Source organism: Pogona vitticeps, chromosome 7 (genome assembly GCF_051106095.1).
Source record: "Pogona vitticeps strain Pit_001003342236 chromosome 7, PviZW2.1, whole genome shotgun sequence".
Classification (NCBI taxonomy): Eukaryota; Metazoa; Chordata; class Lepidosauria; order Squamata; family Agamidae; genus Pogona; species Pogona vitticeps.
In genome coordinates, this window is record NC_135789.1 from 1,917,694 (window position 1) to 1,944,671 (window position 26,978).

Below are 26,978 nucleotides of genomic sequence, written 5' to 3' on the forward strand. Positions count from 1 at the left end.
TTTTAAATATTTCTTTACCCCACTTATCTCCTTAAGAAGGACCTCAGGTGGCTTGCATTGTTAAAATATTATATTTCAAGCTGAAAAAAACAGGAGATGCACAAGGCCGTTTGGGCTGCGATTCACCGAAGTGCATTCTGTCAACAAGAGAGTCGATACAGATTTTTTGAATCCGATTGTGAGGAGCCACCGATTCAGACATCGAGAATCTGTAGACCTGGTCCATTTGTGATCTTGCACACGCGGTTGCTTTGTATGTGCCAATAAAGGCTTTTGATTTGGAAAGTATGAAAAAGGATCAAACGAACATCGCCTTAAAAGACGGGAAACCAAAGTGACACCAAACACACATTCAAAGCAGTAAAGAACCACCCTCCAGTTCACCACCCCACTTAGGCCACTGTTCGCTCTGGGAAAAGTTGTCGGAAAAGCTGTCGAAGGGAACGGAGGGTCTTGTAAAAGGAATCTTGCAAAGGCAGGGTGCTCGGATTGGGGCGCCCTTCTCTCGGTGCTGGCGCCTCTAGGTCAATCGTGATGCTTGTACCAGTTATTTCCACATCACACTTATAGTAGCTGGCCTCATGCTCCACCTCAATGTGCCGGACACCGGGCGGGTAGTCGTCAAAAATGTGGGAGACCTGAAGAGGAGGAGGAGAAGGAGGGAATGGAGCTTCGGTCCAGAAGAGTAACTAAGCTAAACTTTTAAACTTTGAAATGTTTTTAATTCCCTTCATTTAGTTTTAATTATTATTAGAGTTCCATTGTTTTTCTTTTTTTAAAAAAACTGTAACAGATTGACTGAAAATGATCTGGTTTGCATTGCAAGGCTCTCCATAATTCCACTACTTTTCTCTGATGCACAGTGGAGATCAGGGCCATTTTTTTTCCTTTTAAAAAAGCAGGGTTCAAGACTTGATTTGTCTTTTCTGAACAGTTCTGGGCCTAACATGTGAGATCTGGCCCTCAGATATTGTTGACCTTACCTGACACCAGGATCCATGTTCTCCTGTTAGTTGACATTCTTGAAGGACTTCATAATCTGCAGACAGTAGCTTCACACAAAGTTCAACGTGACCTAACCAGTGTACATAAAACCTTTTTTGGGGGGGAGAACAGGTGACAAAGGGTGGGATAAGAGGAGGAGAAAAGGGTAAGCATCACTTAGACCCACCAAGTTTCCTGTTCCTTAGCAAGGACAAGGGGAAGAGAAAATACGGGAATAACAATAAAAAAAGGCACCCCATAAATGTCGAACAGGCGACCGCTCTCCAGTGCTGAGGCCACGCTTCTGCAGCTTTTACCAACGAGCGGATTTATGGATATGTTGACTTCCTGTTCAGCAGTTGACGGAATGGGTCTATACCAGCTGGGGATCAACAGGACTTAGGTGTGTATGTGCAATAAACATAAAACACGGGGGGGGGGGAGAGTTAGAACAGATACATTGGACCAGAGTTTGGGAGAGTTTAAATATCTGGATAGTTCAGTGGGTTGAGGTCTCTGGCTGCAGAGCCAGAGGGTTGGGAGTTTGATTCCTCCACTGGGCCTCCTGTAAGAAGAGCCAGCCTGGGTGGCCTTGGGTCAGCTGCATCGTCCCAGGGATCCCCAGAAGACAGGAATGAGAAACCGCTTCTGAATAATCTCTATCTAGAAAACCCTAGAAAGTTAGAACGGACTTGACAGCATGTGGTTATTATCTGGATCCACAAAACTCTGCTGAGAGGGACTCAGTACAGAGGTGGGGGGAAAACTCATATTTCATCCCCACTCCATTCTAACCCCCCAAAACTGGCTGGCTCCGGTACTCACCAGTCGTTCACCACAATCCGGGGTCTGGTCTCATCCATCAGCCGATCCGAGTAGCCTTCGTCCCTTAAGGTAATGCGCTGGCTCTTCACCCCCTGCCTGAGGCATGGAGGAAAGCCATCGAGAGCTACTCCTTTTGAGAACCCAGTTCCCTTCCCCAAGACAGGGCCAAGGAAGCTTTTTGGTGGGCGGCCCAGGCATCAAACACGGCAGATTCCCTCCCCCCCCCCCCCATCCTCTCAAAAGAGATTTCTGATCTTTAAGGGTGGGGTGCCTTCCACAGGGAACTTTCCCATTCTAGCAGGAAAACTCCCAGAGGACAAAAAGGGGAAGGCCAAGGACAGCTTTACCCTATAAGAGGACCAGCGACTACAAAGCATTTCTCCACATCCAGAGGGGGGCACGGGATTTGTTTATGGAACAAGGGCAAGTTGTAGGAAATAGTCATCCAGCTGGTCCTACGAAGGTCCCAGAAGTCCAGATTTTCTGTGGGAAAGACCAAAAAGAAGGGCCAAGAGGTGGGAAGGAACTCAGCGAGAGGAGAACAATCCTGTAGGTGATCATTTATTTATTTATTTAGATTATTTATAGCCCTCCCCCTTTCTCCCCATAGCATATACAAGGACCGACGGGTTCAAAAATTCCATTAAAAAACAACGACATGTTTGTCAAGATGAAAACTGGGATCAAACACAATTGATCAAAACCAGGCATGGGGTGTCACATGCTTCAGCCGTGGCTGGATTGCACCTCCCATCTCCCTTTGTCAACAGCACCCATGGAGAAGAGGGATCATGGGGGTTGTAGTCCAACTACTAGACCTTGAGTCAGCAAGAGCAGACCTTTGGGAGGTTATTGATTCATAGAGTCACCATAAGTCAGAAGTGATTTGCTGATGCATTTTAAAAAAATAACATACGCCATGAGACACTCTTGGGGTCCAAAGGACCAGAACAATCAAACTTAGGCCTGGCTGGTGTGTTGTGTTTTGAATTTTTCTGCCCCTTCCCCCCCCCCCCAGTAAGATGCACAGGAACCCACCTTTCCCGCACGGGTTCTTGACGAGGTTGGGCGTGCTGTGGTGAAGGTAGAAGGTCCTCCAGTCCTGGATGGGGCCACCAGACGCCGCTGGGTTGAACCCTAAATGCTGACACTTGCGACTCCACAGGGCAGGCTGGTCCACCAGGTCTCTCCAAAGGGAGCACACCAGCCGGCAGTGCAGGATCAGGTCTTTCTTGGGGACCCTGCTCAGAATATCTAGGAGGACCTCCTCTGGCAGGTCTTGAATGGTCGCCTTCTTCCTTAGAAAGGATCTCAGCCACCTGGAGGGCAGGAGGTGGAGGAGAGGAAGGCACCTGATCAGGATCTTCTTCCAGAAAGGACCCTTTGCGTTGCTGAAGTCCCCGGGGTGCTTGCTCTGGTGTAGGTGGACCAGCCCTGGCGGGCAAGGGGTAGGTCAAGAACCCAAGTGGCGTTGTGGGTGCCGGATTATGACCTTTGAGATGTGGGCTCAAAACCCCTGTAGAGCCCCAAAGCAGGCTCGGGGGGAGGGTCCCACCCCCTGCCATCTTGGCCTGCCTTGCAGGGGGGTTGCAGAAGCGCCCTGTGGACCACCTAATTGCCAAGAGAGGAAATGCAAGGGAGGCCCAGTTGCAAAAGGTCCCATCCTCCCCCTCCACGGGCTTTCCGGGGATGATGGGCACTGTAGTCCAGGGACATCCATGCTCCCGTAACCCTTTGGCCTTATCCGGCAGGACGCTTTTCTGTTTATGTATTTATTGCATTTTTATCCCGCCCATCTGGCCAAAGGCCACTTGGGGCCGTTTACAAGGTGTATAGAACCACAGGACCAAAACGCAGTCAATAGGATAAAGAATAAAAATAATGAAATGCAAATAAACAATACCCTCAAAGCATATAAATACTTTAACCTAAAATGTAAAACATTAAAAACATTTGTATTCTCGAAGACTTTTCATGGTTGGGATCTGACGCTGGTTGTGGGTTTTCCAGGCTGTTTGGCTGTGTTCTTCTCTCGATGGCATCCACCCAAATATACAATTCACCATGGGAAAAGGAACAAGAGGAGGGCCAACTCCCTTTCTTAGATGTCAGGGTCATATGCAAAACTGACCTCCTATTGGGACACAAGGTGTGCAGAAAACCCACCCGCACAGACCGGTCCCTTCAGAAAAACTCCAACCACCACCCACAGCAGAAAGAAAGAAAGAAAGAAAGAAAGAAAGAAAGAAAGAAAGAAAGAAAGAAAGAAAGAAAGAAAGAAAGAAAGAAAGAAAGAAAGAAAGAAAGAAAGAAAGAAATAATAAAAGAGGCGTAATCAACACACTGGTAGACCCTGCGAATCGGAACGGTGAAGCTCCATTTCTAAAAAGGACACGGCCAAACAGTCCGGAAAACCCACAAGAACCATTAAAAAACATTTGTTAAGAGCCTGGGGGTGTCACGTCGGCGGGCTACCAGGGCCAGGAAGTCCGGATTCTGGGAGTTGTAGTGGAAAAAGTCCCATTTCCAAGCCTTGCTCTTCAGGAGCCGGATTCCAACCCTCCCTCTCCCTTTTTGAGAGGTGACAACCCTCCACCCACCCACCCCCAGGAGATTTCCGGGGCTAGGAAAAAAAGAAAGGAAAGCACTACCGCTTCACTCCGGATTGGGACATCCGATTTCAATCCGGAACAACGGGAAAGCGAAGTTTGGGAGCCCCCACACGGACGGTCTCTTCCTCCCTAGACGGCTCAGCGCCCTTTCTCGCTTCTCCCCGGCCGGAGGCGGAAAATGAAGACTGGCCAAACCCACGGATGACTTATTCGTAACGGATGAGGCCGTAATAAAGTCGTGCAAGCCGGAGAGGACCGGGGAGAGGGACCTCGACAGCCTCTCTCCGGTACTGGGCGGCGGGTTCGATTCCCGACCTCCCCCCCCCCGAAAAGGAAGCAGAGAAGAATTCCCCTTTTTTTTCATTTTTATTGTTCCTGGATTTCCTGGAGTGGACGAGGCGTTCCCTCCCCCTTGGTCCCTTCCAGTCACATCGCTTCCAGTTTGCACACGTCGTGTGTTCAAGGGCTTGGTTTTCACCTCGGCCACACCCTCCCCCGGCCGGACTCGAACCCCGAGCTCCATGTCATCCTCGCTACCCACTACACCGCCAGAGAGGGCAAGGGCGATCCCAGCCAAGCCAAGCCAAGCCCCCGAAATCCTCTCCTTAGGCTGAGTCGCAGACAGGGGGATAAATTAGGGGAAGAAGGTGACGTCAGAGGGGCGTCATCAGATGCAAATGAGCGGGGATTTCCTCTCCTCCTCCTCCGCCCCGCCTGCTGTCTCCTTCCTGGAGGTAAACGCTTTTTCCCGTAACCGTCGGGGACTTTCGACGGTGGGCATGCTATAAACGCGATCTTCTCTGACATTACTTCGACACCTTAGTTCTAGGGGCGTGTGGGTGTGTGCCTTGCCTCTTTGACATGGTGGCAGGCGGCCTTTCCGCCATGTTAGGGGTTGCGCTTGGGTTTCTTCGCCCAAAGAGTTAGGGCCAGTTGAGCCGCCTCTGCAGCATCATAACTAAGGTGGTCGTTGGAGTCACTGCTCAAGCTGGGAAAAATGAAGAAAGTTGGGTTCTCTCTATTTTTGGCCACTTCTAACATCCAGAAATCAGAAACGTCCCTCTCAAACCCCCCCCCCGCCTTATCTTTCCCTTCAAGAGCTCTGTGAGATGGGGGATTTTGGGTCTTGTAGTCCATCAAGTGTCATTGAAGCGGCCAACCTGAATTTGACCCAACTCCAGGAGGCAGTGGAAGACCGGAGGGCCTGGCGCTAGATTTCTCCTCTCGCTCTTGGTTCTTTCTTTTGCAGCGACCCGAACTCTGCCCGAAGAAGGACGATGAGCCTCGGAGGTCTTCCCAGAGAGATCCTGTTGGAAGTCTTCTCTCTGGTCCCTGCACAGGATCTGGTTCAGCGCTGCCGGCTGGTGTGTTCCCAGTGGCGGGAGGTGGTGGACTTGGACGTCCTGTGGAAACGCAAGTGCCGCCGGGAGGGCTACGCCATGCCTGCGCTGGAGAGCTCCATCCAGGACTGGAGGGCCTTCTACTACCTCTGCAGGCTAAAAAGGAACTTGATCAAGAACCCCTGCGGGGAAGGTGGGTCCTGGTTTGGCCAAGTCCATCACCTCCAAAAGACACGGTTCCCGAACAGCTTCTGCAAACTCAGCATTGAGGGTTCCGTGATGGGGTGACTCCACCTCACCTTTGACTTTCCTCTTTTCCTACTGCCTTCAACTTTTCCAAGCATTATTGTCCTTTCCCTGTGGAATCTTGTCTTCTCCTCTTGTGCCCAAACCACAACAGGCCTGGTTTTGTCATTCTTTGCTTCTAGAGACTGTTCAGGTTTGGCTAGATTCAAAGCCCACTTCCTTGTCTTTCTGGCAGTCCACGGCATTGGTGAAGCTCTCCTCCAAGTATGATTTCAGCAGGTTTGAAACCAGGCCACTTCACTTCCTTCTGTCCTTTGTTTGTCTGCAGATGGCTTCAACTTCTGGGAGACTGAAGACGATGATGAAACATTTGAGATTGGGCGCATAGACAGAAGATACCCCTTTCTACCCATGCATGTTCGATCAGGTTTTGGGGTGTACAGTGGCGGGTAAGGATTGTGTTCCTCTTTTAATTCATTTATTAATCAAATCATGTCTATGAATCACTTCCCAGTCCCCAAGGGCCTGCCAGAGCAATGTATGGCCAGCAGATTCTTTAAAAACCATATTAAAACCACTCTTTAAAAATGAATTTTAAAACCATTTCCAACAAAAGAGAGTTCACAATAATCTTTCCATTTTTTAAAAAAGTTTCAGCACCACGGAAAGCTCCTGGAAATGTCATACCCAAAGAAGGAGCGAATTTCCCCAGCTCCATGACATAGATCACCCTTCTCCCTTGCTTCCACACATTGTGGGACTACACATTCCATCATCCCCAGCTGCGTAATCTAAAGTAAGGAATGCTGGGAGGTGTTGTTGAATAACCACAGGGAGAGCTGCCTTTTGCCCATCTATGGGTTCAGATGACTTCAAACCCTAATTTATTCAATTTATATCTCAATTTTTCCCCCCAAGATGGATACGGAAGGCAGATAAAAATAAAATAATGAACCTACCAGTGTGATGTTAGGAACAAGCAGCAGTACCTGGCGAAGCTATTGGAAGTCAGAAAACCTTGACCATTGACTGTAACAGGGATGTGCTGTTACAAGCTAGAGTTTGGAAAAATTGCTTTCTGGACTACAGCCACCATCATCCCCTGGGCAGCATGCTAGGACAGATAGTCTGGAAAAAATAATTTCCTAGGCTTTGACTTCATTGCTCTGTATTTTCTGGCCATCTATGCAGAAAAAAAGTGAATTAAACTGGATTGAGGCAAAGAAATATTTAATGGCTTTTTGATGTACACCTTCCACACCCAGTGAGAAAAAACAGCTCATCACCTTAAAGGATCACGGCTACTGGGATGAACTGATGGATGAGATGAAGCCGGATATTATGGTGAAGGACTGGTAGGTATCAGAGGCCCCTCTTCCCTTAAAGCTTTGCTTTTAGGAAAAGTTTAAGGCAGGCCTGGGTCGGAAAAAAAAACACTCATAAACAGCTTTCTGAAGCAGTCAAAAAATGAGTCCAAACTCCCAAGTCCCAGTCCGGGATTTGAACCCCTAGGCCGCCCTGCTTTCCTTTAACTTTGATCCAAGCAAATTCGACACTTAATGAGATTTGTTTCAAGGGTGAAAGGATCGTGGAAATGTCCTGGAACGGGAAACCAGGCTTCCCTGGGTCCGTAATCTCACTTAGCGACCCATTCATTGGCTGAAAAATGCAGAAATATTGAATGCTATGCATTGCATGGTCTCTGGCTGCGTCTAGTGGCCAGTTCTGGTCAATACACCCTGGAAATACCAACAAATAGGTCTTTCTGGGGAATTTTATTTATTATTTTCAGCCACTGGATGAGTGACTCAGATCCTGCAGATCGGGAGGTCTCACCACACTAGCAAGAGAAAAGCAAGCATTCCTGGCAACTCACGCTCGCTGTCCTCTCTTTCTGCCCCCCCCCCCAAAAAACCAGGTCCGATGTTTCGATCCCCTGCCACACACTGACCGTGCAACTCTTGGGGGACATTTTTCAAGTCCTCTGCCAGTCTGAAGACAAAGATCTGGATGAAGTCACAGACGACGACGAATACTGGTGTGAGGTGAGAGGAGGTCCCGTTTCTGGGCTGGGTGGGATCCGACCGGTGAGCGGAGGAAAGGAAACAAAGCCCGATAAGGGTGTTCCGAAGACAGAAGTCCAGAGGCAGTCCAGGTAACGAGCTGGCAACGTCCGACCGGAGAACCCTCCGTGAAAAAAAAAATTTTTCCCCTCATTTCCAGGTTTCGTACATTTTTCGCAGCTATCCTTGGGGAGTCCGCCACATCCTTTTCCAACATGGGGTCACGGGTGTCGATTCCGTTACCCTCACCAACAGCACGCTCATCATTTCCCCACATGTGCCCTAGGCAGAGATGGTTCCAGATCGCTTGAATGCATGGTTTGTTTGCTTTAATTAAAAAAATGATTCTAGCTTTTCTTGAAAAGTGAGAATTATTGTACTTTAAAACTTGTAACTACAGGAGGAACCCCCTATCCACGGGATCAGTATCCGCTGATTCATTTATCTGTGGGCCGGAAATACTAAATAACCCCTCTTCCCACAATACCTATTTACAGAATAAATATTACCAGGGTGGGTTCACTAGCACTGGCCTCCAGAGGGAGCCAGAGATCATGCAAGAAGGTTAAAACAAAGGTGTTCTCTCCCCATGGAAAGGATATGGGGCGGGGGGGGGAACGACACGTGATGACCCTTAAGATAGTGTGTTGCCTTCAAGCGGAGTGAAGGATCTGCCCCCATCTCTAGGGGTGAAGACATGTCCAGTCAACTGGAATGGGAGGAGGGCGCCATCTTGGCTTTTTGCCTCAGGCAGCAAAAAATCTTGGGTCAGCGTTTAGATAGTTAAAAGGAGGCGGGCACCATTGGGAAGAGGGAGGGCTTTTTCTCTCTCCGAAACGGATGTAAGATGAGGCCAGAGACGAGACGGATTTCAGGGTGGACCAAAGATATTCCTTCTCCTGGCATACGATTCATCTGCGGAACCCCTGGCCACAAGAAGATTCAAAGGTCGGCGGATTAAATGCCTTTTGAGAGAAGGATAAGTAAATATTCCGGGCCTGATCATGTGCACAAGAAGCTCGCCGGGAGGGTGCTAAACTTGACGAGGCCTAAAGGGGCAAATCTAGGCATGTCTACTCAGAAGTAAGTGCTGGTGAGTTGAGTCAGGAGATGATCAAGATTGCAGCCTTACTCAGGAGTAAGCCTCTTTGAACCTCATCGGGAAACGTTAGTGTTTCCCCGCCAAGCCGCTTGGATTCCAGCTGCCAGCAACTCCTGTTAGCATGGACCATGGGAAAGGAGGAGGATGGGACTTGTAGTCCAGAAAAAAAGACCATAAGTCAGGAGGGCTAAAGACGACTCCTGGACCCTGTTTTAGGGCCCTCGTTTTAAAGGGCTTTGCTAGGATCGCGCGATCCCAAGCACGCTTAAGGGAAGGCACCAGGAGACCCGGGAAAGTTGACATGTGGGATCCTCAGGGATATTGGGTGGAGAGTCCAGACTGGGGCCGGCGGTGTCTGCCGGGATCCTGCTTATTCTGTGTTTTTTTCCACCTGGGGAGTAGTGGGTGGAGGCTGTCTAGGGTCACCTCTTTCCCGTTTGGGCAACCAGGGTCAGCGGCCCCATGGCCCTCTGAGACGCTCATCGAAATGCCTGCTGATAACGAACATAAATCTCATTCCAGGCAGGCACACCAGCGACGCATCTGGGGTGGTGGTGCAGAGAACACACCTTTACAGTTGTGATCCTTCTTAGTTTCCTTCTCCTGCCTTGTCATCCCCTGGCATTGACTGTGTTCCAGACTGTGCATGCAATTCCCAGGAGTGCTGGCTTTTCCTGGAGATGTTCTGTCCGCAGGGCTGCCCCCCCCCCGCCCGCCCGCCCGCCTTGCCTGATCCACTCGCTCTCTTGGCTACAGACCAAGCCCTGGGCTTGCAGAGTTGCTTGCCTGCGACAGACAGGCAAGCCTGGACGGATCCTGGCCCCAGAGGTGGAGTCTCAAGCTTACAGGAAGCACATCCCTCTCTTCTCCCCCCCCTTGGGGCTCAGAGATGCTGCTTGAAGGCCAGCAGAGCCCAGGCTGCTGTGTCACCGGAGGGACCCCTTTGCCGGCCACCGAGGGACCCTCCCTTCTCCTCCTCCCCGCCTTGCTGGATTGACCGCCCATCAGGACAGTCTTCAAGGTAGGCACCCGGAAAGAAGTCTTTCCATCATCCCTAATGGAACTGCCTTTTTCTCAACCTCGTTTTCCTAAAAGAAATGCTGCTGGTGCATTTTTAAAAATCGTGGATGGGAGAGCCGGCGTGTAAAAGGGTTTATGCCGAAGAGCTGGCAGACAAAGATGCAGGCTTCTGGCTGCTGCTGACTGTAATATGTGCGTGCTAAATCTGGACTTAGTCCCTACCTCGAGGAGACCCATTGGAAAGCATGGGGCCAGAGAGGCACACCTTGATGATTCATGCCCCATTAGATTTAGCTTCTGTCTGCCTAGATCTAATTTCCCTCCCCCCCTTTCTGGCTTATATAGTTCTCCTATAGGCAGGGATGACCCACGGCATTTTGCTGTCTGAGGCCAAGGCACATAATAGCCAACGCCAGCCCAACAAATAAATAAATAAATAAATAAATAAATAAATAAATAAATAAATAAATAAATAAATAAATAAATAAATAAATAAATAAATAAATAAATAAAACACTCATTGAAGGTGGTGGATTTCAGCCTCCCCTTCCCTGTCCTCTCAGGCCGCTGGCTGGGTGCAGGACAATGGGAAGTGTAGTCCCACGGATCCAGAATGTGCTGGATTGAATGCGATGGTCTCAGTCTGGAAGTGCAACCTTAAATTTTGCAACTCTGTGAGATGCGATTCAAATCAAAGGATTTTTTGGGGGGCAGCCTGTACGAACAGGCTGGTTTCAGCCTCATGGGTGTTGGGGAGGAGGATGACCCCTCAATTTAACCCCCCCTCCAGATTTTTTTTAAAAAAAAAACAGGCAATAAATACACCAACTGACACGGATCCTATACTGACGGTGATAAATCCCATTAATTTCAGGTAGAGTTTGCTCCCAGGTAAACAGGGTCTGGGATCAAGGCTTCGCTCCTTCCTCCTCCAGACTGAGTCCTTCGAAATGTTGATCCACAGATGGTGGACTACATATCCCAGAATTCCTGTCAATGTGGCCCTGTTTCTGGGATTTAAAGTCCAGCATCTGGAGACTCAGGTTTAGCAGGATGGGACCCTCCCTGGCCAGCAAGGCCTCTATTCCAGAATAGTCTCCTCCCAATTCAGGGCTTTTCAGATGTTTGGTACTCCGTGGCCCATCCTGCTGCATGCCGTGTCGCTGAAGGCCAATGGGCACGGTAGTACACAATCCAGGAAACTCTTTTTGAAAGCTTCGAGTTCTGCTGAAACAATTTTTTTTTCCTCCCTGCTCTCTGCCTCTTCCTTTGTCTGAGAAGATGGAGACCCTCCCGGAGCCTCTGCTGGTCCGGATCCTGGCCTCCCTTCCGGCGGTCGAACTGGTGCTGGTCTGCCGGCTGGTGTGTTCCCAGTGGAAGACCCTGGTCGACGGGGAGGCCCTTTGGCTCCTGAAATGCCAACAGGAGGGATTCGTGGGGAACGACGCCGAAGAGGAGAGCGGGGAGAGGTGGCAGATGCTCTACTTCTTACACGAGAGGAAAAGGAATTTGATCAAAAACCCAAATGGGGAAGGCAAGTAGCTCGTTTTTTCCTGGGGGGGACACTACAAAACCCATAATCCACTGCCCAGCATGTCCATTAAAAGACCAGATTCCTTCTTCCCACTTGCCCATTCCTCACCCAAGAGACAAACTGAATAGCGCTATCGCAGGCCGAAATCCAAAAGAGACAGATTCCTGTTGGAACTGGGTTTCCCACGCTGCTCCTGGTGGATTTCTGCCTGTTTATTTTTGGGGGGGTCAGCGGGAAATAAAACAGTAATTCAACAGCATTGATGGAAGGCCAGTAGCTCAGAAAATGTTATGTATAGCGTTTGCTATTATCCACGATTTTCCACATCCACGGGGGGGGCTTGGAACCAATCCCTGCTGGATTCAGGGGTCCAATAGGAAAAGCCCTCCCTAAATATGTGATGCATGTTTTCTCTAAAGGAAATTCTGAACACGAAACCAGTTTCAGCTTTGCTGACCTCTCTGTTTTAGGTCCTGCTGGTACAGACGAAGCAAAGAGACATTCATCATCTTTTTTCCTGCTCCCGGGGAAATTCTGGGGCCATGAATAAAAATGCAGTAGAAGGATTTTAAGTTTCCTGTCCTTTTTACAGAAGGCTTCGATTTCTGGGTGGAGGTGGAAAACGAGGGCGACGGGTGGAAAATCGAGGACCTCCCTGGAGATTTTGGGCAGGAATTTCCCCATGACGACGTTCACAAATACTTCGCCTCTTCTTTTGGGTATGTCCAGTTTCTCTCTACATTCGGTGGCATTGCGGTTGTGACAATGATATGAGCGAAGGCCCACAGAACAGGCCAACATGGGCGCCTTGGGCTTCTCTTTGACAGCTTGGTTTCAAAAACCAAGCTTCTAGTCCACATGGGTCATAAAAATAAGTTTGAGGAGGGAGCATGGCATGATGTATGATTTTTTTTCTTTTGGTTTAAATTTGTTCCTTTTTGGTCTTCATATTGCGTATTTGTTTTTTATTTTGGTTTGTCGTCTTTTTAAGTTCTTATATTATTGTGCATTGCTATTAACCATAACAATAATTCAAAACGGAGGTTACACCCCCCTCAATTTTATTTTATTTTATTGGCTCTATCCTCTGTTTCTTGTGACTGCTTTCCATTTCTCGGGCTTCCCCTGGATTTATAAATACATTCCCCCCCCCCCGAGTGAAAGGAGAGAAACAGAAGGAATGATCAATCTTTTCCAAAGGCTTTGAATCTAATCTGTTGGGAGTCTTGAATTTCTAACCACTTCTGAAATGCAATTTTAATTTGGGGTTTGGTTTCTTCCATTTTATGGAGCGTGCATGGTTTTTTTCTTCTTCAAGCGACTGTTTCTGGTCTGCAAATCCTCCAAGATGGTTAGCTTCTCTGAGACCCTGCTATGTGAAACTTTTTCTGTTCTAGCTGGTGCAGTAAAGCTCAGATCATCGACCTTCGGGCAGAGGGGTACTGGGAAGAGCTGATGGACACCCTCCAGCCGAAAATCGTGGTCAGAGACTGGTAAGTGTCAAGAGAGAGAGAGAGAGAGAGACCTCTGACAGCATCTCAATTTGTCCAAGGTGGTTGAGTTGGGTAATCTAGAGCCGTTTGCTTCACAAAAGACCTGCTCCTGCTCTCAGATCTGGGTAGGTAGATACGGATTCAAACAGCGGTCTGGAGTTTTGGGGCAGGGCCATCATCAGAGCACGGTGGAAAACACGCCGCCCTTTTCCAGCGCCATCGTTTCCCACCAAGCGACGTCTCCTCCTGCAGGTATGCGGGCCGAGGCGACGCCGGCTGCCTCTACGGCCTGAAAGCCAAGCTGCTGTCCGAAAACGAGGACGTGGTGGCAGAATTTGAAAGCGACACCATCTCCATCCCGCAGGACAACGAAGGCGAGTGGAACGAGGTGGGTGGGACGAGAGATTCGCTAACGAGGAAAGGCAGACGGACGAGACCCTGAATTGAGAGAAGCATGGGATAGTGCCTCAGGCAGCAGATATTGTGGGGCAACAGTAGCGTCACTGCAGCTGGTCCTCCTGAGCAGTTCCTTTCTATGGGAAGACAAAAACTGCACATATGTGTGTTTGCGTGTATGCTTTGGGATGCTGTCCCCCTTAGTAGCACAGCCTCTGGTCTCTACCACTTTTCTGCGCATGGCACGGTAGGAACGGCCCTTCCGTTAGACAGGGTGAGGCAGTTGCCCCGAGACAGCAAATTTCGGGTGTCGCGAACGAGGAGCGAATTCACAAATGGCAATTTTTGAGGATTTTCGTGGCAGAGGGGAGGTTGGAGTTGGAGAGACATTTGAAATTCTGACCCAAAGGAATTTGCTTGGCTTTCTGTACCATGCAGCTTAATTGGGTTGGGGGGAGGGGTTTTTGCTCTCCAGCCTCAGGTGGCAAAATATCTTGGGCCGGATCTGCGAAGTGGTCATAATAACTCAGAGACTGGACAGGTCTTCTGCAACGCAGTTTTCAGAATCCTTCATCTGGTGTAGCCACTGTGGATTCTGGAAGCGCTATGCCCAAAAAGCAATTTTTAGAATCTCTGACCAATGTAGTCAAACAGATTTATAACTGTTTTCGTCGTTTGTTTTTCCCCCTCGTCATGCCACTGTCTGCCTCTCGGCTTCCCCCTCTTCCATTTAAGATCACCCACACCTTCACTGACTATGGCCCTGGAGTTCGCTTTGTCCGCTTTGAACATGGTGGCCAAGACACAGTCTTCTGGAGAGGATGGTACGGAGCACGCATGACCCACAGCAGCGTGACAATTGAACCCTAGCCGCCTACTCGGAGAGCACCCCTGTCGATCAGGGCTCACTCACCGCACCGGCCCTTATCCAAACAAGAGAGAATCTCTGCATGGACTAAACACAATATTAACTACGCAAGTTTTGCCAAATAGAAGCCTCCCGGGATGATCAAATGCTCTGAAAGTTCACAAGACCTTTTTTTTTCTTACGTTAAAACAAAAGAGAATGTGGGGATTTTGTGTGAATTGCAAAGCAGTGCAGCATAGATTGAAATGGAGGCTGACTTAGCTATTAAACGAAAAGGAGGGTAGCCACTTGAACAGAAGGGCAAGGTTGCATGAAAGAGGAGATGACTTCCAGTGCTGACGTGTCCTTTCTCCCCTCACTGTTAAAAGTAGAGGAGCCCTGATCTTTTTTCCACATGGCCACCCAAGTTAAGGTGGGCTGTGCTAGAGATCAGTTGTAATAGCTCTGGGAAAGAGAGAGAGAGAAGCTTGATATTCGGTTTCTGGGTTGGGTGTGAAATAAGATTTTGTTCTTGCTGGGAGGGAAATCTTCCCAGACCAAGAAAAACTGTTAAGATCTCACCGGCTAGCATGGCTGGAAGATGCCAGCCATTATGGTACCTGAAGGATTCCAAGGCAGAAAGTCATTTGGCCAACGTGAGCTGAACCGCTTGCATTTCTGATCTTACCTGAGTTTTAGCTCAATCATCTTCAATCATCTGGCCTGCCTCCTGTTGTCAACGGCCTCGGACGGACCTTGGATCCCCTGCCTGGACATTATGCCTGCTTTCACAGGTGGCGCTCTGTCCCGGGGACAACCCTCATGGGGGGGCAGGCAAAATAAAGCCATAATATTCTTTTCCCCCCTTTCTGGTGACCCCCACACTTTCAGTGTCTTTGTCCTGACTTCACGACAACGTCCAGGAGAGGGACTTCTGTTCCTCTCAGTCTCTCTCGCGCGCACACACCCATACCAAGGGATATAAATAAATGCTGCCCTGCATCCACTCTTGTTCCCATGTCTCTGTGTTCTCGTGAACCCCCTCCTTGGATTTTCTCGTTTCTTCTAATCGCACACTTGGTGGGGGTGGTGGTGGCCGAGGACAGAAATAACGATGTCTAAAAAGGGCCAAAGAAGGAATAAGAAGAACCCGTTCCTGAGCCAGAGAGGCAAGCCTTGGACCCTGCAGATCTCTTGGACTACCAACCCCATCATCCTTTGTTGTCAACAGAAACCTTGGGCGGGTCCTAATGAAACCATTCATACGCGGACTAAATCCTTAACTCAGAGGCTGGCAAAGGGTGGCCCTCTCTTGTGGGACTGTGCCCCCCCCCCATTATTCCCTACACATGGCTGGAGCTGATGGGAGTTGTAGTCTAACAACCTCTGAAAGGCCACCCCTTTCCCCACCCTGGTCAAAATCCGAGGACATTAAAGGGATAAAGACAGTCCATTTACAGCCCAGTCTATACCGGAGTGCTAAATCTAGATAAGATTCTGAGGGTTGTGTCTGGATCCAGCCACTAGGTATTGCCATTGAGCCATTTTATCTGGAAACAAGTTTTTGCAGATTTTAAAGTCCAGGAGAAATGGCCAAATCCTGCCCGGTTGCACCAGAAAAAGCCAGTGCCTTGGAAAAGGGGTGTTTTTTTCATGGCAATAAATAAATAAATAAATAAATAAATAAATAAATAAATAAATAAATAAATAAATAAATCTGGGGAATTCAGGTCTTGCAATCAAGTAGGTGACTTGATGATGATGCCAAAACTCCTGTGTTGATGTTCCACTGTGATGCCACGGCTCCCCAGATGCATGGCTCCACACAGCCAACAGGTGGCGCCAGAGCACCGCAAAAAGGGGTCCACTTCCTCCCTTTTTTAAAAAAACAATTCCCCCTTTTATTTCGTCCCCTCATTTCTGAAATTAGAGGTCCCAAAACATCCACTTCCAAAAATCTTACTCTGGGCTCAGCGCCATCAAATTTCCCTCTGCCTCTGAGCATGGACAGAGTGCCTATCTGGGCACTCTTTCCCCTTTCCAAACTGGGAAGCATGTTCAGGTCAAAGGGCTTCATTGAGCAGCAGAAGGTGGGGAATTGGGGGGGGGGAGGATTGACTTTCCAAAGGTGAGTAGACTACAACTCCCATCATCCTCATGTGACATTGCTCTAGAGAAGGGAGGATGTCCGTAGGAGTCCAGCTACATCCAGAGGGCCTCCCTTCACGACGTATTGTACCAGCATCTCACCTTAAAACAGAGTGAATCTATCTGTTACCTCCCAGGTAAGTTCGGTTCATTTATAAACCAGCTTTCCTCCCCCTCTAGGTGTGTAGCACAACTCCCATCTTCCCCTGGACCTGCTGGGAGTTGTTGTCTCACAAATCTGGTTGGGGAAGCAGCAGCCACGGGGAGGGGGGAACGACACCTCCCACTTCCCCTTTCTGATTGCAAGATAGCTCCTGAGCTTACACAGAGGGCCGTTTGGCAGTGAGAGCTCACCGCTCTCTCCCAAAATCTCCAAGCCCCTGGCTCTCCCATGGCTCAATTGCGTTAAGATGCAACTGTTAAGACGGATCCTGGAGTCCACCGATGCTCCTGCGCGGGTACAGAGTGCGTAGCTTCGTCACCGGAGAAAACGCGGCAGCTCAAGAACCTCAGTGGACGTCGTTTCCAGCAATGAGCCCACAATCGCATAGCAGGGAGCTGCAGCAAAGAGAAGCAATCTTTCCTGGGGAAATACTTCGTTCTATATATAGTTTCTCTCTCTCTCTCTCTCTCTTGTCCTGTGGAAGAGGTTGTTCTGTTCATGGAGGAGAGAAAACGAACATCACGGAGTGATTTGTGGTGGGGTGGGGAGACACAGATTGCTCTCGCTTCACGAATGCCGAGAAAGTGGACGTCACACCACATTGTGTGCTTGTTCCAGCTCTTCTTTTTTTTCAGAAGTAACAGGGAGGGGGGAAAAGACCTCATTCAGGATAAAGGCAAGCAATTTATCCAATTCTGCTGCTTCCCCCCCCCTCAAATTAAACCCCATCTTGTGTTAACTTGGCTCTTACAAGAAGAAATAATGGCGATTAAGATGAGATCTTGTCCCGTCATGCTGAACCGAAAGCAATTAATCGCTTTGAGGAATGCATGGCCGCGGATCACCTTAGAATGGACGCGGTCAGATAAGGGCCTCAGTGGCTTTCTGGGGTCCTTTTTGGCTGTCCATCATGTCCTCTGAAGATGATGGCCCCCTCTTGACAGGGTGGAAGAGCCCGGAAGAGTTCGTTTGTCAGGGGGAAACCACCATTCCCATAATTCCATAATTTGTTTTGATGAGCTGGGGGGGGTTGGATGCTGGAGCCCCAGCCACCATGAAGAAACCAGAGTCCTACCCATAATAACCAAGACCTTGACAATAAAAATAGTCTGTGGTTTGTGGAATGAGGGCTGGGCATAGCTCTTTGGATCAATCTAGTTAAAACATGAGGACTAGTCTCAGCAGTTCTGGAGAGTTAAGTCCCCAAGCATTCAGAACTGGGGGTGGGGGTGGGGTTAGAGACCTGGAGAGGACGGCTTTTCAAAACCCATACTTAGTAGCCAGAAGGGTAAAACAGCATACGACCGCCAAGAGGTCAAAATTTCAAAAGCATTGGGATCAGGCAATAGCATCAATGTTAACTGAGCATAGAGTGTTCCTATTGCCATCTAGCGGAAGAATTACGGTATTACAACAAAACATTTTTCTAGCCAAAGAGAAATACACACAACACCCCTTTCTTAGGGGGAAAAATGGTCTCCAGCTTTTCAGCCTTTGTGGATAGAATCATTATTCCATCTTTCCATGGAATTATTCCATCCACGGGAATAATTGTGAATAATAATGTACTTTCCATCTGTGGGAAAGAATGGTTTGAGTGTGTACTGTGTTTCCCCAAAAATTAGACAGGGTCTTACATAGATTTTTGCTCCAAAAAACGTATTAGGGCTTATTTTTAGATCCTGTTTTATTATTTTCATGTACAGCAATCTACATTAATCAAATACTGGCATGACATCTTCTTCTGGTGGCTGCACAAGGGTGGAGGGCGGGGTTTCACTTAACTAGGGCTTATTTTCAGGTTAGGTCTTTTTTGGGGGGAGAAACAGGGTAGAATGATCCCACACCTTGTCCGACTGGAGACTGCACTCTCAGAGATATCTAGAAGGGTCACTCTTCATCTTATTCAACCCTTTCAGAAAAACTGAAGGGGTGCTCTGGGAGCCCATGAAAATGGTCTCATTGTGCCACTGACAGCCTGCTTTTCACCGTTTTTCACACGTGCTCTAAGCTTTACAGGAATTTGAACCCAGATCTTTGTTATCTGTGTCTGAAACCCTTCCCGTCACTGGTTGTATCCTGCCTTCCTACAATCACGACTGGTATAAAACGCAACCTTAGCTTTTCAGAGAATTTCTCTTTTATTTCCAAAGCATCAACAACACTTCCAGAGGAAAAGGACTTAAAGGGAGAGTTTAAAATGACCAAGGGAAATGTTTTTCTCCCCTTTCTACTTTGCCTTCCTTGTTGAGGGAATTAAATCTTCTCTTCCTCCCCGTCGCCACCGGAGTGGAATAATCCAATATATTGCACCTTGTGATCACTGGGTATTTATTGCCGTGCCGTTGACCTCGCCGAGTTTTATTCTTGTGTTACGAAGAAAACCGTTCCCAGAGGCAACGCCGGAAACTCGTAGATCAATTACAGCCCTTGCTGTGCGAGATAAAAACAAATATATAAAAATGAAGAGCAAAGGCGGGGGGGGGTCACCCACCCACTGCTTTGAGTCACCTCCCTGCATTTACAAAAACCAACTTTTTTTTTACACCGACAGAGAGTCACCTGACTTTTTTCCCCCTGGGTCCTGAGTCATTTCCCCCTCCCAGGGCCCCCGGTTAATTTTCCCAGGGCACCCTGTCCATTTCCCAGACCCCCAAATGTATTCTTGTGTAGAATCAGAAAAATGATGTTACTGTTGATCGTAGGAAACATTCAAATTAGAGTTTGATCATTTAGCTGGCTGGAGAGCTCCGTGGTTGAGGTCTCCGACGGCAGAGTCCGAGGTTGGGAGTTTGAATCCTCGCTGGGCCTCCTTGACCTGGGCTGGACCGGATGATCTCTATAGGGTCCTTCTGCAGTTCTAAGATGAGGAGGATTCGAACAAGGGACTCTTTTCATCCCCTTTGGCTGAGATGAAGAGGCTGTGAGATTCACCCTCCTTTTCCAGAAGGCCCAGAGAAAGAGAGAGAGAGAGAGAGAAGCAGGAAAGGAAGGATAAAGAGGGAAAGAGAGGAAGAAAATCGAGATAAAGGCCACGAGGGGGAAAAGGAGAGACGGATAAAGATGGAGAGAGAGCAAGGAAGCCAAGGAGAGGCAGGCAGCGGAGATTATTAATTGCGTGCAACTGCAGTGTTACATGCTCCATTTACATCCTTTTCTTGTCTGTTTTGAAACTGTGAAATGAGGCACGGCAATCAAGAAGAGGTGTTTTTTTTTATTTAATCACCCTCCCCGGCTCTGACATTTAAATTACAGATGGCGTTTTCAATTAAACCGGTGCGCGCACTCTCAATCTCGGCAGGTTTAATTTCACGAGCGGTTCTGCACCAATCTTTAGATGCTGTTTTTGTGTGGATTTTTTTTTGTTTTTTGTCTTCAGGAGAAGGAGGAGGAGAAAGCCTGTTTTCTTCAAAACACGTACTCGCAGAGAACGAACATACACAAATAAGAGGCGGAACGGATTCACTGAAAAAGAGCAAAGGGGAAACCGGGATCCCGATGCCAGGATTCGACCTCTGGGAGGCCTAAAAATGGGTCCTGTCTAAATTTCCGTGGGGCAACACAGGGTCCAGAAGGAAAACAAACAAACAAACAAAAAAAACCAGCAGCTTGAGCAGACAGGACCTTGAGAATAATACTGTACAGTGGGAGGGATTTTTAAGATCATTTAGACTGACCCTCCGCCCAAGCGGGGATCCTTCAACGGCCCATTCCTCTCTCCAGGGTGTGGATTTGTGAGAATCAAAGCACAGATTTGATTTGGGGTTCAGCCCTTCTAATTCCACCTGTATGGGACACAAGTGGCATGGGAGTAATTTGTTACTTGTAACAAGTTACTTGTAATTTCATGATATGTAACTCACACATGTAACTAAGTTACTCATTTGTTTTGGCAATTACTAAACAGAGCTCCATTTTTGCACAATATGGCAGGTGGGGGAATTCAAGGAAGTGCATCTCAAGCTGTCAGTGCAGGAATCTTGTGACGGCCCTACAGTTATCCAGAGGTGGCTTTCCTTGTAAATGTTCCGTCTTCTCTCCTCCAGACTCAACACATACACCCTACGCCTCTTCTCTGTATGCTCTGGATTCTAGATCTTTGGTTTCTTTCTCTGCTCATGACAGTGAGACCAAAATGGGGAGGATTTTAAAATTCACAAGGCTATTTTTCTAAAGGATCGGTGCTGTTCATGTCTGGGAAAGTTAAAGTTCTCCTGAACTCCCTGACTGATTTTAATGTTTTCTCCTCTTAAAATCCAGGACGCCAAGAAATAAAAGGACATAATTAGGAAACGAGCAAATGCATCTGGAAAGGGGGAAACGCAGGCGCTCGGGGTGACACATCGCCATCCTCCCTTCTAACTCTATTAAAGTTCCCTGTAATTAGATTGTAAACCACCGCCGTTTACATTAATGGAAAAGAAAAGGGCAAATTGAATAATCATACAGGAAGCTGGCTTGGATTGGGCAACCGAAGAGGTGGGGAAAGGATGTAATTAAAACTAGTAATAAGTTAAATTGAACTTTTTCTTAAATCATGCCCACAAACACGTCTCTTATTTCTCCTTCTCCAGGGTGCGGATTTGTGAGACTCTGAGCACAGATTTTATTTTGGGTTCAGCCCTTCTAATTCCATCTGCAGGGGACACACATGGAAAGGGAGTAATTTGTTACTGGTAACAAGTTACTTGTAACTCACAATATATAACTCATACAAGTAAATAAGTTACTAATTTATTTTGGCCATAACTAAGCAGAGGGTGGGTGGTCCTAGAGAAAGACCCACTGAAGAAAGGAACTGACCTCCAGACTGGAGAAAAATGGTTCAGGTGGTTAAATCAACACGGGCCTACCTCGTAGGGGTGTCGTAACGACAAAAGTGGGGAAGGACGAGAACCTGTGCACAGCGCCACAAACTTGGTAGAGAAAAGGCAGAAAATAAATGCAGAGATGATTTATAAATCTTTTTTTTCCAAATTAGAAAAATCACAGTGCTGCCTTTGGCATGAAATGTTTATTTTAAAAAATGACATTTTAATTGCAGTTTATAATACTGGACTGTGTTGTCTGACAAGAAGTACAGTTACATTGGCAGAGTGTGATTAATATGCGGGACTATTCGTCAGCGAAGGTTTCTGATGTAATAGGCAGCTATTTATTTTCTCCTTTTTTTAAAAAAATCCTTCTATATCAGAACTTAGGCTTTATAGCCATAATTTATTTTCTCCCCCTCTGACCTTTATTGTTTTCTGTTATTTGGGTTTCATTTTTGAAATCTGAACAGGCGATCTATGGTAACAATAAACTTTGACTTGATATATAAATAGGTCTGTTCACTTGATCTTTCCCCTTCTTGTGGCACAGAGTTCCACAGGTAAACATGACCTCCTGTGACAAAGCCCTTTTTCCCCCTGAGCATGCAGTTAATTCATTACATTGGAAGCCCTGATATTCTAGTGATAAAGAAGCAGAAATAACAATAGCTGTTTTTCCCCTCATTCCAACCATAATTTTATTAAACTTTTTCTTACACTTTTCACAAGCCGACAAACCGTCCCGACAATCTTGTTCCGGGGGTCCCAACGTGTGTAAAAAATTAGTGGATTTATTCTGCTTCGTTCGGTAACGGGAATTTTTTTAACATTTATTTTTTAAAAATCCCTTTATCAATATGCATCATTCCGATAGCAAGAGGAGCAAAACCTCTTAAGTCTGAAGAAACTCTGTAATGACAAATTTAATGAGCTGTTTCTTAATGCCTCCCCCGGTGTGGTGGTGGGGAAGCGGAGGTACGAATGAATTGGGGGGATGATGAGATAATTATGCCCAAACTCTGAACCTCTTCCAGGTTGCCAGGAAAGAAATACGAGTCAGGGGCTGTAGGGCGATGGGGCGGTGGTCAGATTTTTAAGGTGATGAGTTCTTAAAAGAGCGGACTATGAGCCGATGAAGACACAGCATGAAAATTCACCCTTACGGGACTCTGATGAACACCTGAGGAAGAACCTATGGACTGTTCACACTTCTAGTGGCCGTGAGTTCCACTGGCCCATTCCTTAAACGTGGGCCTGAGTCACGCATGTCAATGGCAGGGAAAATACGATCGTGTGTTACCCGCGGGCTGATTCTTCGTTCTCTCTTGGGCCTCCTCCGAATTTCTAACTCAAGTCTTTGCTTTTACTTCTGAATGACATCCCCACCCCCCACCTTCTTGCCCGTGAACTCAAGAGGGCGTCCGCCACTCTCCTTTGCTCTCACAACGCCATCCCTGCCCGGCGGGACAAGCCAAGAAAGTGCAGCCTGTCTGAGGACTACAAGGAAATAATAATCCTGTGCTATCAAGTCCATTCTTTCTGACCGATGCCGACCCTTTTCCAGGGTCTGACTTGGCAGCCAGGGGCCTAAACCGCCAAGCCGTCCAACAAGCTCCCCCAGGAGAGAAGGCAACGGAAACTCTCCTTTGCCCGTCTTCCAGCCCTCCAAATTTCCGAGGACATCCTCAGGCCCGGACTGGTCATTCCCGCATCTTGCGCTTGCTGGCGATGCTCCTCTTATTGCCTCCTGGCCTCTCTGCATCTTTGCTTTGTCCGGTCTCTCTCCCTCCCTCCCTCCCCCCCCTTTCTAGGCCCGTCTGTCTCTTCCATGAGATAAGCAGCAGGGAGAAATGTCAGAGTTGACACCCTTGGATCGATCTGTGGAGAGACGCAACCGGCGCACCCTCAGTGTTGGCTCAGTCGATGGGAGCTGTCTGGAGTTTCCTGCTGTTTCGCTTGCAAACAGACAATCAGTTGCTCAGGCCTGCAAGAAATGCACAAGACCTTCCTTCCTTCCTTCCTTCCTTCCTTCCTTCCTTCCTTCCTTCCTTCCTTCCTTCCTTCCTTCCTTCCTTCCTTCCTTCCTTCCTTCCTTCCTTCCTTCCTTCCTTCTCTCTCTCTTTTCCTTCCTTCCTTCCTTCCTTCCTTCCTTCCTTCCTTCCTTCCTTCCTTCCTTCCTTCCTTCCTTCCTTCCTTCCTTCCTTCCTTCCTTCCTTCCTTCTTGGTTTGACGGAAGGAATATTTTTTTTCCTTTTTTCCTTTTTTTTCTTTTTCATAAGAAAGAAAGAAAGAAATGCGGTGAGTGAATGAGAGAGAGAGTTCCTTGGTCTCTAATTAAACGGAAAGCTCCTTCCTTTCCCCCACTGCACCTTCTCTACAATTCCTCATTTATGAATAATGATTCCGGCCCATAAATGAAAATTACTTTTCGATTTAAATTCCGGATCTTCCTCTGTTGGGGGAGAGGGAGAAGGAGGGAAGCAAAGCCTTGGAACCACTCTGGCAACATCAGGAACTTATTAATTTCAAGCCGGGCTCCTAAAGAGCCCGTTAACCCTGAAAGCTTTACAATAGGATTTAATGTCTGGCTGGTGGCTGCTGATTAATTACCTTGCCCGGTTTAACAAAGGCGGTGGCTGGAAGACAGTCAGGAATCCCTCTGTGGGTGCAGGAAGAGAGAGACCTTTTTTCCCTGCCTGCATTTCATGCCTCTGGGGTATGGAGAGCAGCCTCCTGCCTCCAGCCAGGCCTAACCAGCCAGGCTGACCCCAGTCATTTTGCTGCCTGAGGCACGACCACCGGACCGGGCTCTCAGGACAAAGCCGGTCAAAACAACCTAACCGTAACCGAGTCCTTAGGGCGCTTAAGCCCAAAAATCCCCAAAACACATTCGTGCAGGTCACAGAGGATGCTGGTTGTGGTGGTAGTGGTTGGTGGATTCTGGGACTTGTAGTCTATAGCGAAAGTTGGTGTCCCCAAACTTTCCATGAAACCCCTGCGAGGGTGTGTGTGGAAGGGCCCTGAGAGGTCTTCACCCTTTTATTGTGATTCATTTACTTCTTTATCTGCTTCCTGGAAACCCCGCCTTTCTTCTAATACGGGAACACCCCCATTCAAAAACACACATATAAAATAAAAAGCTATCACAGCCAATTAAGGCCTCCGTGTCAGAATAGGATATCAGACCAAAAGGACGTTGAAGACGGCACTAGTTCAAATAAATGTAACATCCTTGGTGAAGAACAATCCTGATAAACATATGCCACGTCCCCTTCTTTAAAAAAAAAAAAATTAAAATAAAAGTACGTAACTTTTGCTAAGTTGTAAGGCTGGCCCTCTTTCAGAAGCATCCTAAATTTTGTAGGACTTTTGTTTTTCCCAACAGGCTGGGTGACTTCTAATTTGTCAGCTGTTTTAAATGGATTTGATCTCTGTCGGTGGCCCACTCCCTTCTGAGGTGCTGGCCGGTCCCATCAGCGCTACAAATATAACTCATTTAGCTGAAACGGTAAAGCCGGTACCATGCAAACATTCGATTCGGAGCAGTCAATTAACTCCATTAAAAGAAGGCGGACGAACACCGGAGACCACTAAGCAATCTCTCCAGTGCAGGCAACGAAGGAATATTATTATTATTATTTCCTTTCTAAACATCTCTTTCAGGTTATATTCCTGTTGAGTTTTGCCCTTTTCAACCAGGGCTGGTAGAGAAATGAAATTATTATTCATGACATTATTATTAGTTACCGGTTGCATTTTCCCAAGTGGCTCAGCTGTGTGCCTGGTGCGAAACCTCCTCCTTGTTAACCTCACGACACTCCTATGAGGTGGGCCGTGTTAAGAGTCTTGCCCTCAGATCGCTTAGTCAGTTTCATGGCCATGTGGGGATTTGAACCCAGGTCTTCTTAGTCCTGGTTCAACTTTCTAAGCATGGTCCCTAGACAGGCATTCAATGGCAGAGGGTGGTTGTCAATTCCCTCAATGGGACTTTGATCCTGTGTCGTTCACTGTGAAATTCACAGGAGCAGACACCTGTGGAATAGTTGGGGATTTGAACCCAGGTCGTCTGAATCCTCCTTCAACTTTCTCTAAGTAGTCCCAGACAGGTGTTCAACTACCATTGGCTGAGGGTGGTTGCCAACTTCCCCAATGGAGGTTTGCTCCTGTGTCGGTCACTGTGAAAGTCACAGGAGCGGACGTCTGTGGAAAAGTTGGCAACCCTATTTTTCACAGGATGCTAAACTGTTGACATGATTAGGAGATGATACTTACCACCACATTTAAAATGAACAGAACTGAAGGCGTGCAAGCTGACCAGAGTGGGTTTTCCCTCGTCAGCTGGGACGAGAAACTAGTAACTTGCTAGTGGTCAGACTCCACCATTCAGGAAGACCCTCATCCACATAACTAGACAAGTAACTATTAAGTTACGGAACTGCAGAAGGAGTGAAACGATCCCTCATTCAATTACTCCCGTAAAGTAACTTGTGCAGGCCTCAACTATGAGGTTAAAAAAGAAGAAGAATTAAAGTAAGACATTATCCCGTGTGGGTTAGTGGAGAGTGTGTCAGGCTAAAACTCAGGAGGCCTGAGTTCGAATTCCTGCTTGGCCATGGAGACTGACTTGAGAGGTTGCTGCTGGCAAAACCCCTCTTTATCTATCTCACGTATGATAGGGTGGACCAACTTATTGGCACATAAGAAGCACATCACATGTAACTGGTAAAGAGTTATTTCCAAGGCCTTAAAACCCCTGTGTGTACGTGTTAAGGTGATTTGGCTCTTAGAAAATGCATTTTCCTCACTCGGAGCAGCTTCAGTTCTCCCTCTGAATGGTTTCAACTTGGCCTGCCCTTACTGCGCCAGCGTGCCACCCTCTTCCTCCCCCCCCCCACCGGGCACAGAGCACGGCTCTTCATACGAGTTGTTCTTGATTTATGAGTTCGTGTTTTCCAAAAAAAGCATTCCAGGTGTCTTTTGGGGCAATCAAGAGCCCGGCTAAGCAGGAACGCTATTTTCCATCAAGGCTTTGGCGGAGGGCGCCCCGAGACGGCCCCGTGAATATGGATGAGCCGAAATTGGGAAGTAAAAGGGCCTGGCGCGGTGGAAAAGCTTTTCGGGATGGGCTGGTCTCTGCAGGGTAGAGTTAATGGTTTTTATGCTTCTTTTTTTAATTTCGATTTGGAATGATGTACAAAATAAGGTTGATGGGGGGGGGGGAAGGGACCGGCCCTATTGTTTGGCATGTGGCAGCAGCTGCCTCAGGCGGCAGATTCTGCGGGGATGGCATCCCCGTCCTTTCAGCTGTTTCTCCAGCATCAGCTCCTGCGGCCAAGAGGTCCCCTTTTCCTTCAGCCATGAAGTGCAAAGCAATTTTTAAAAAATGGACTT

General features: G+C 47.8%; 3 protein-coding genes across 4 annotated transcripts; 2 read left to right on the forward strand and 1 right to left on the reverse strand.

Moving 5' to 3' along the window:
- Nucleotides 1–52: 52 nt before the first annotated feature.
- Nucleotides 53–5,046, reverse strand: LOC140701619 (F-box only protein 44). Of its 2 annotated transcripts, XM_072977516.2 has the most exons (6): nt 4,461–5,046; nt 2,848–3,128; nt 2,157–2,292; nt 1,810–1,905; nt 984–1,095; nt 53–638 (listed from the first exon to the last, which is right to left on the reverse strand). In XM_072977516.2, exons 1-6 carry the CDS (start codon nt 4,481–4,483, stop codon nt 393–395), a joined length of 894 nt encoding a protein of 297 aa, XP_072833617.2. In that variant the 5' UTR covers nt 4,484–5,046; the 3' UTR covers nt 53–392. The 2 variants fall into 2 exon arrangements, with proteins under 2 accessions (XP_072833617.2, XP_072833618.2); XM_072977517.2 differs by lacking the exon at nt 53–638 and having other exon boundaries at nt 1,026–1,366.
- LOC110073220 (F-box only protein 44) lies at nt 5,020–8,420 on the forward strand. The gene is made up of 6 exons (XM_078378963.1): nt 5,020–5,155; nt 5,671–5,954; nt 6,336–6,456; nt 7,273–7,362; nt 7,926–8,052; nt 8,231–8,420. The coding sequence occupies exons 2-6, from the start codon at nt 5,699–5,701 to the stop codon at nt 8,354–8,356; spliced, it is 720 nt and encodes a 239-aa protein (XP_078235089.1). The 5' UTR covers nt 5,020–5,155; nt 5,671–5,698; the 3' UTR covers nt 8,357–8,420.
- Nucleotides 8,421–10,075: 1,655 nt separating this feature from the next.
- On the forward strand, nt 10,076–15,468 carry FBXO2 (F-box protein 2). The gene is made up of 6 exons (XM_072977519.2): nt 10,076–10,193; nt 11,474–11,726; nt 12,319–12,445; nt 13,124–13,219; nt 13,472–13,607; nt 14,351–15,468. Exons 2-6 carry the CDS (start codon nt 11,474–11,476, stop codon nt 14,483–14,485), a joined length of 747 nt encoding a protein of 248 aa, XP_072833620.2. The 5' UTR covers nt 10,076–10,193; the 3' UTR covers nt 14,486–15,468.
- The last annotated feature ends 11,510 nt before the right edge of the window (nt 15,469–26,978 follow it).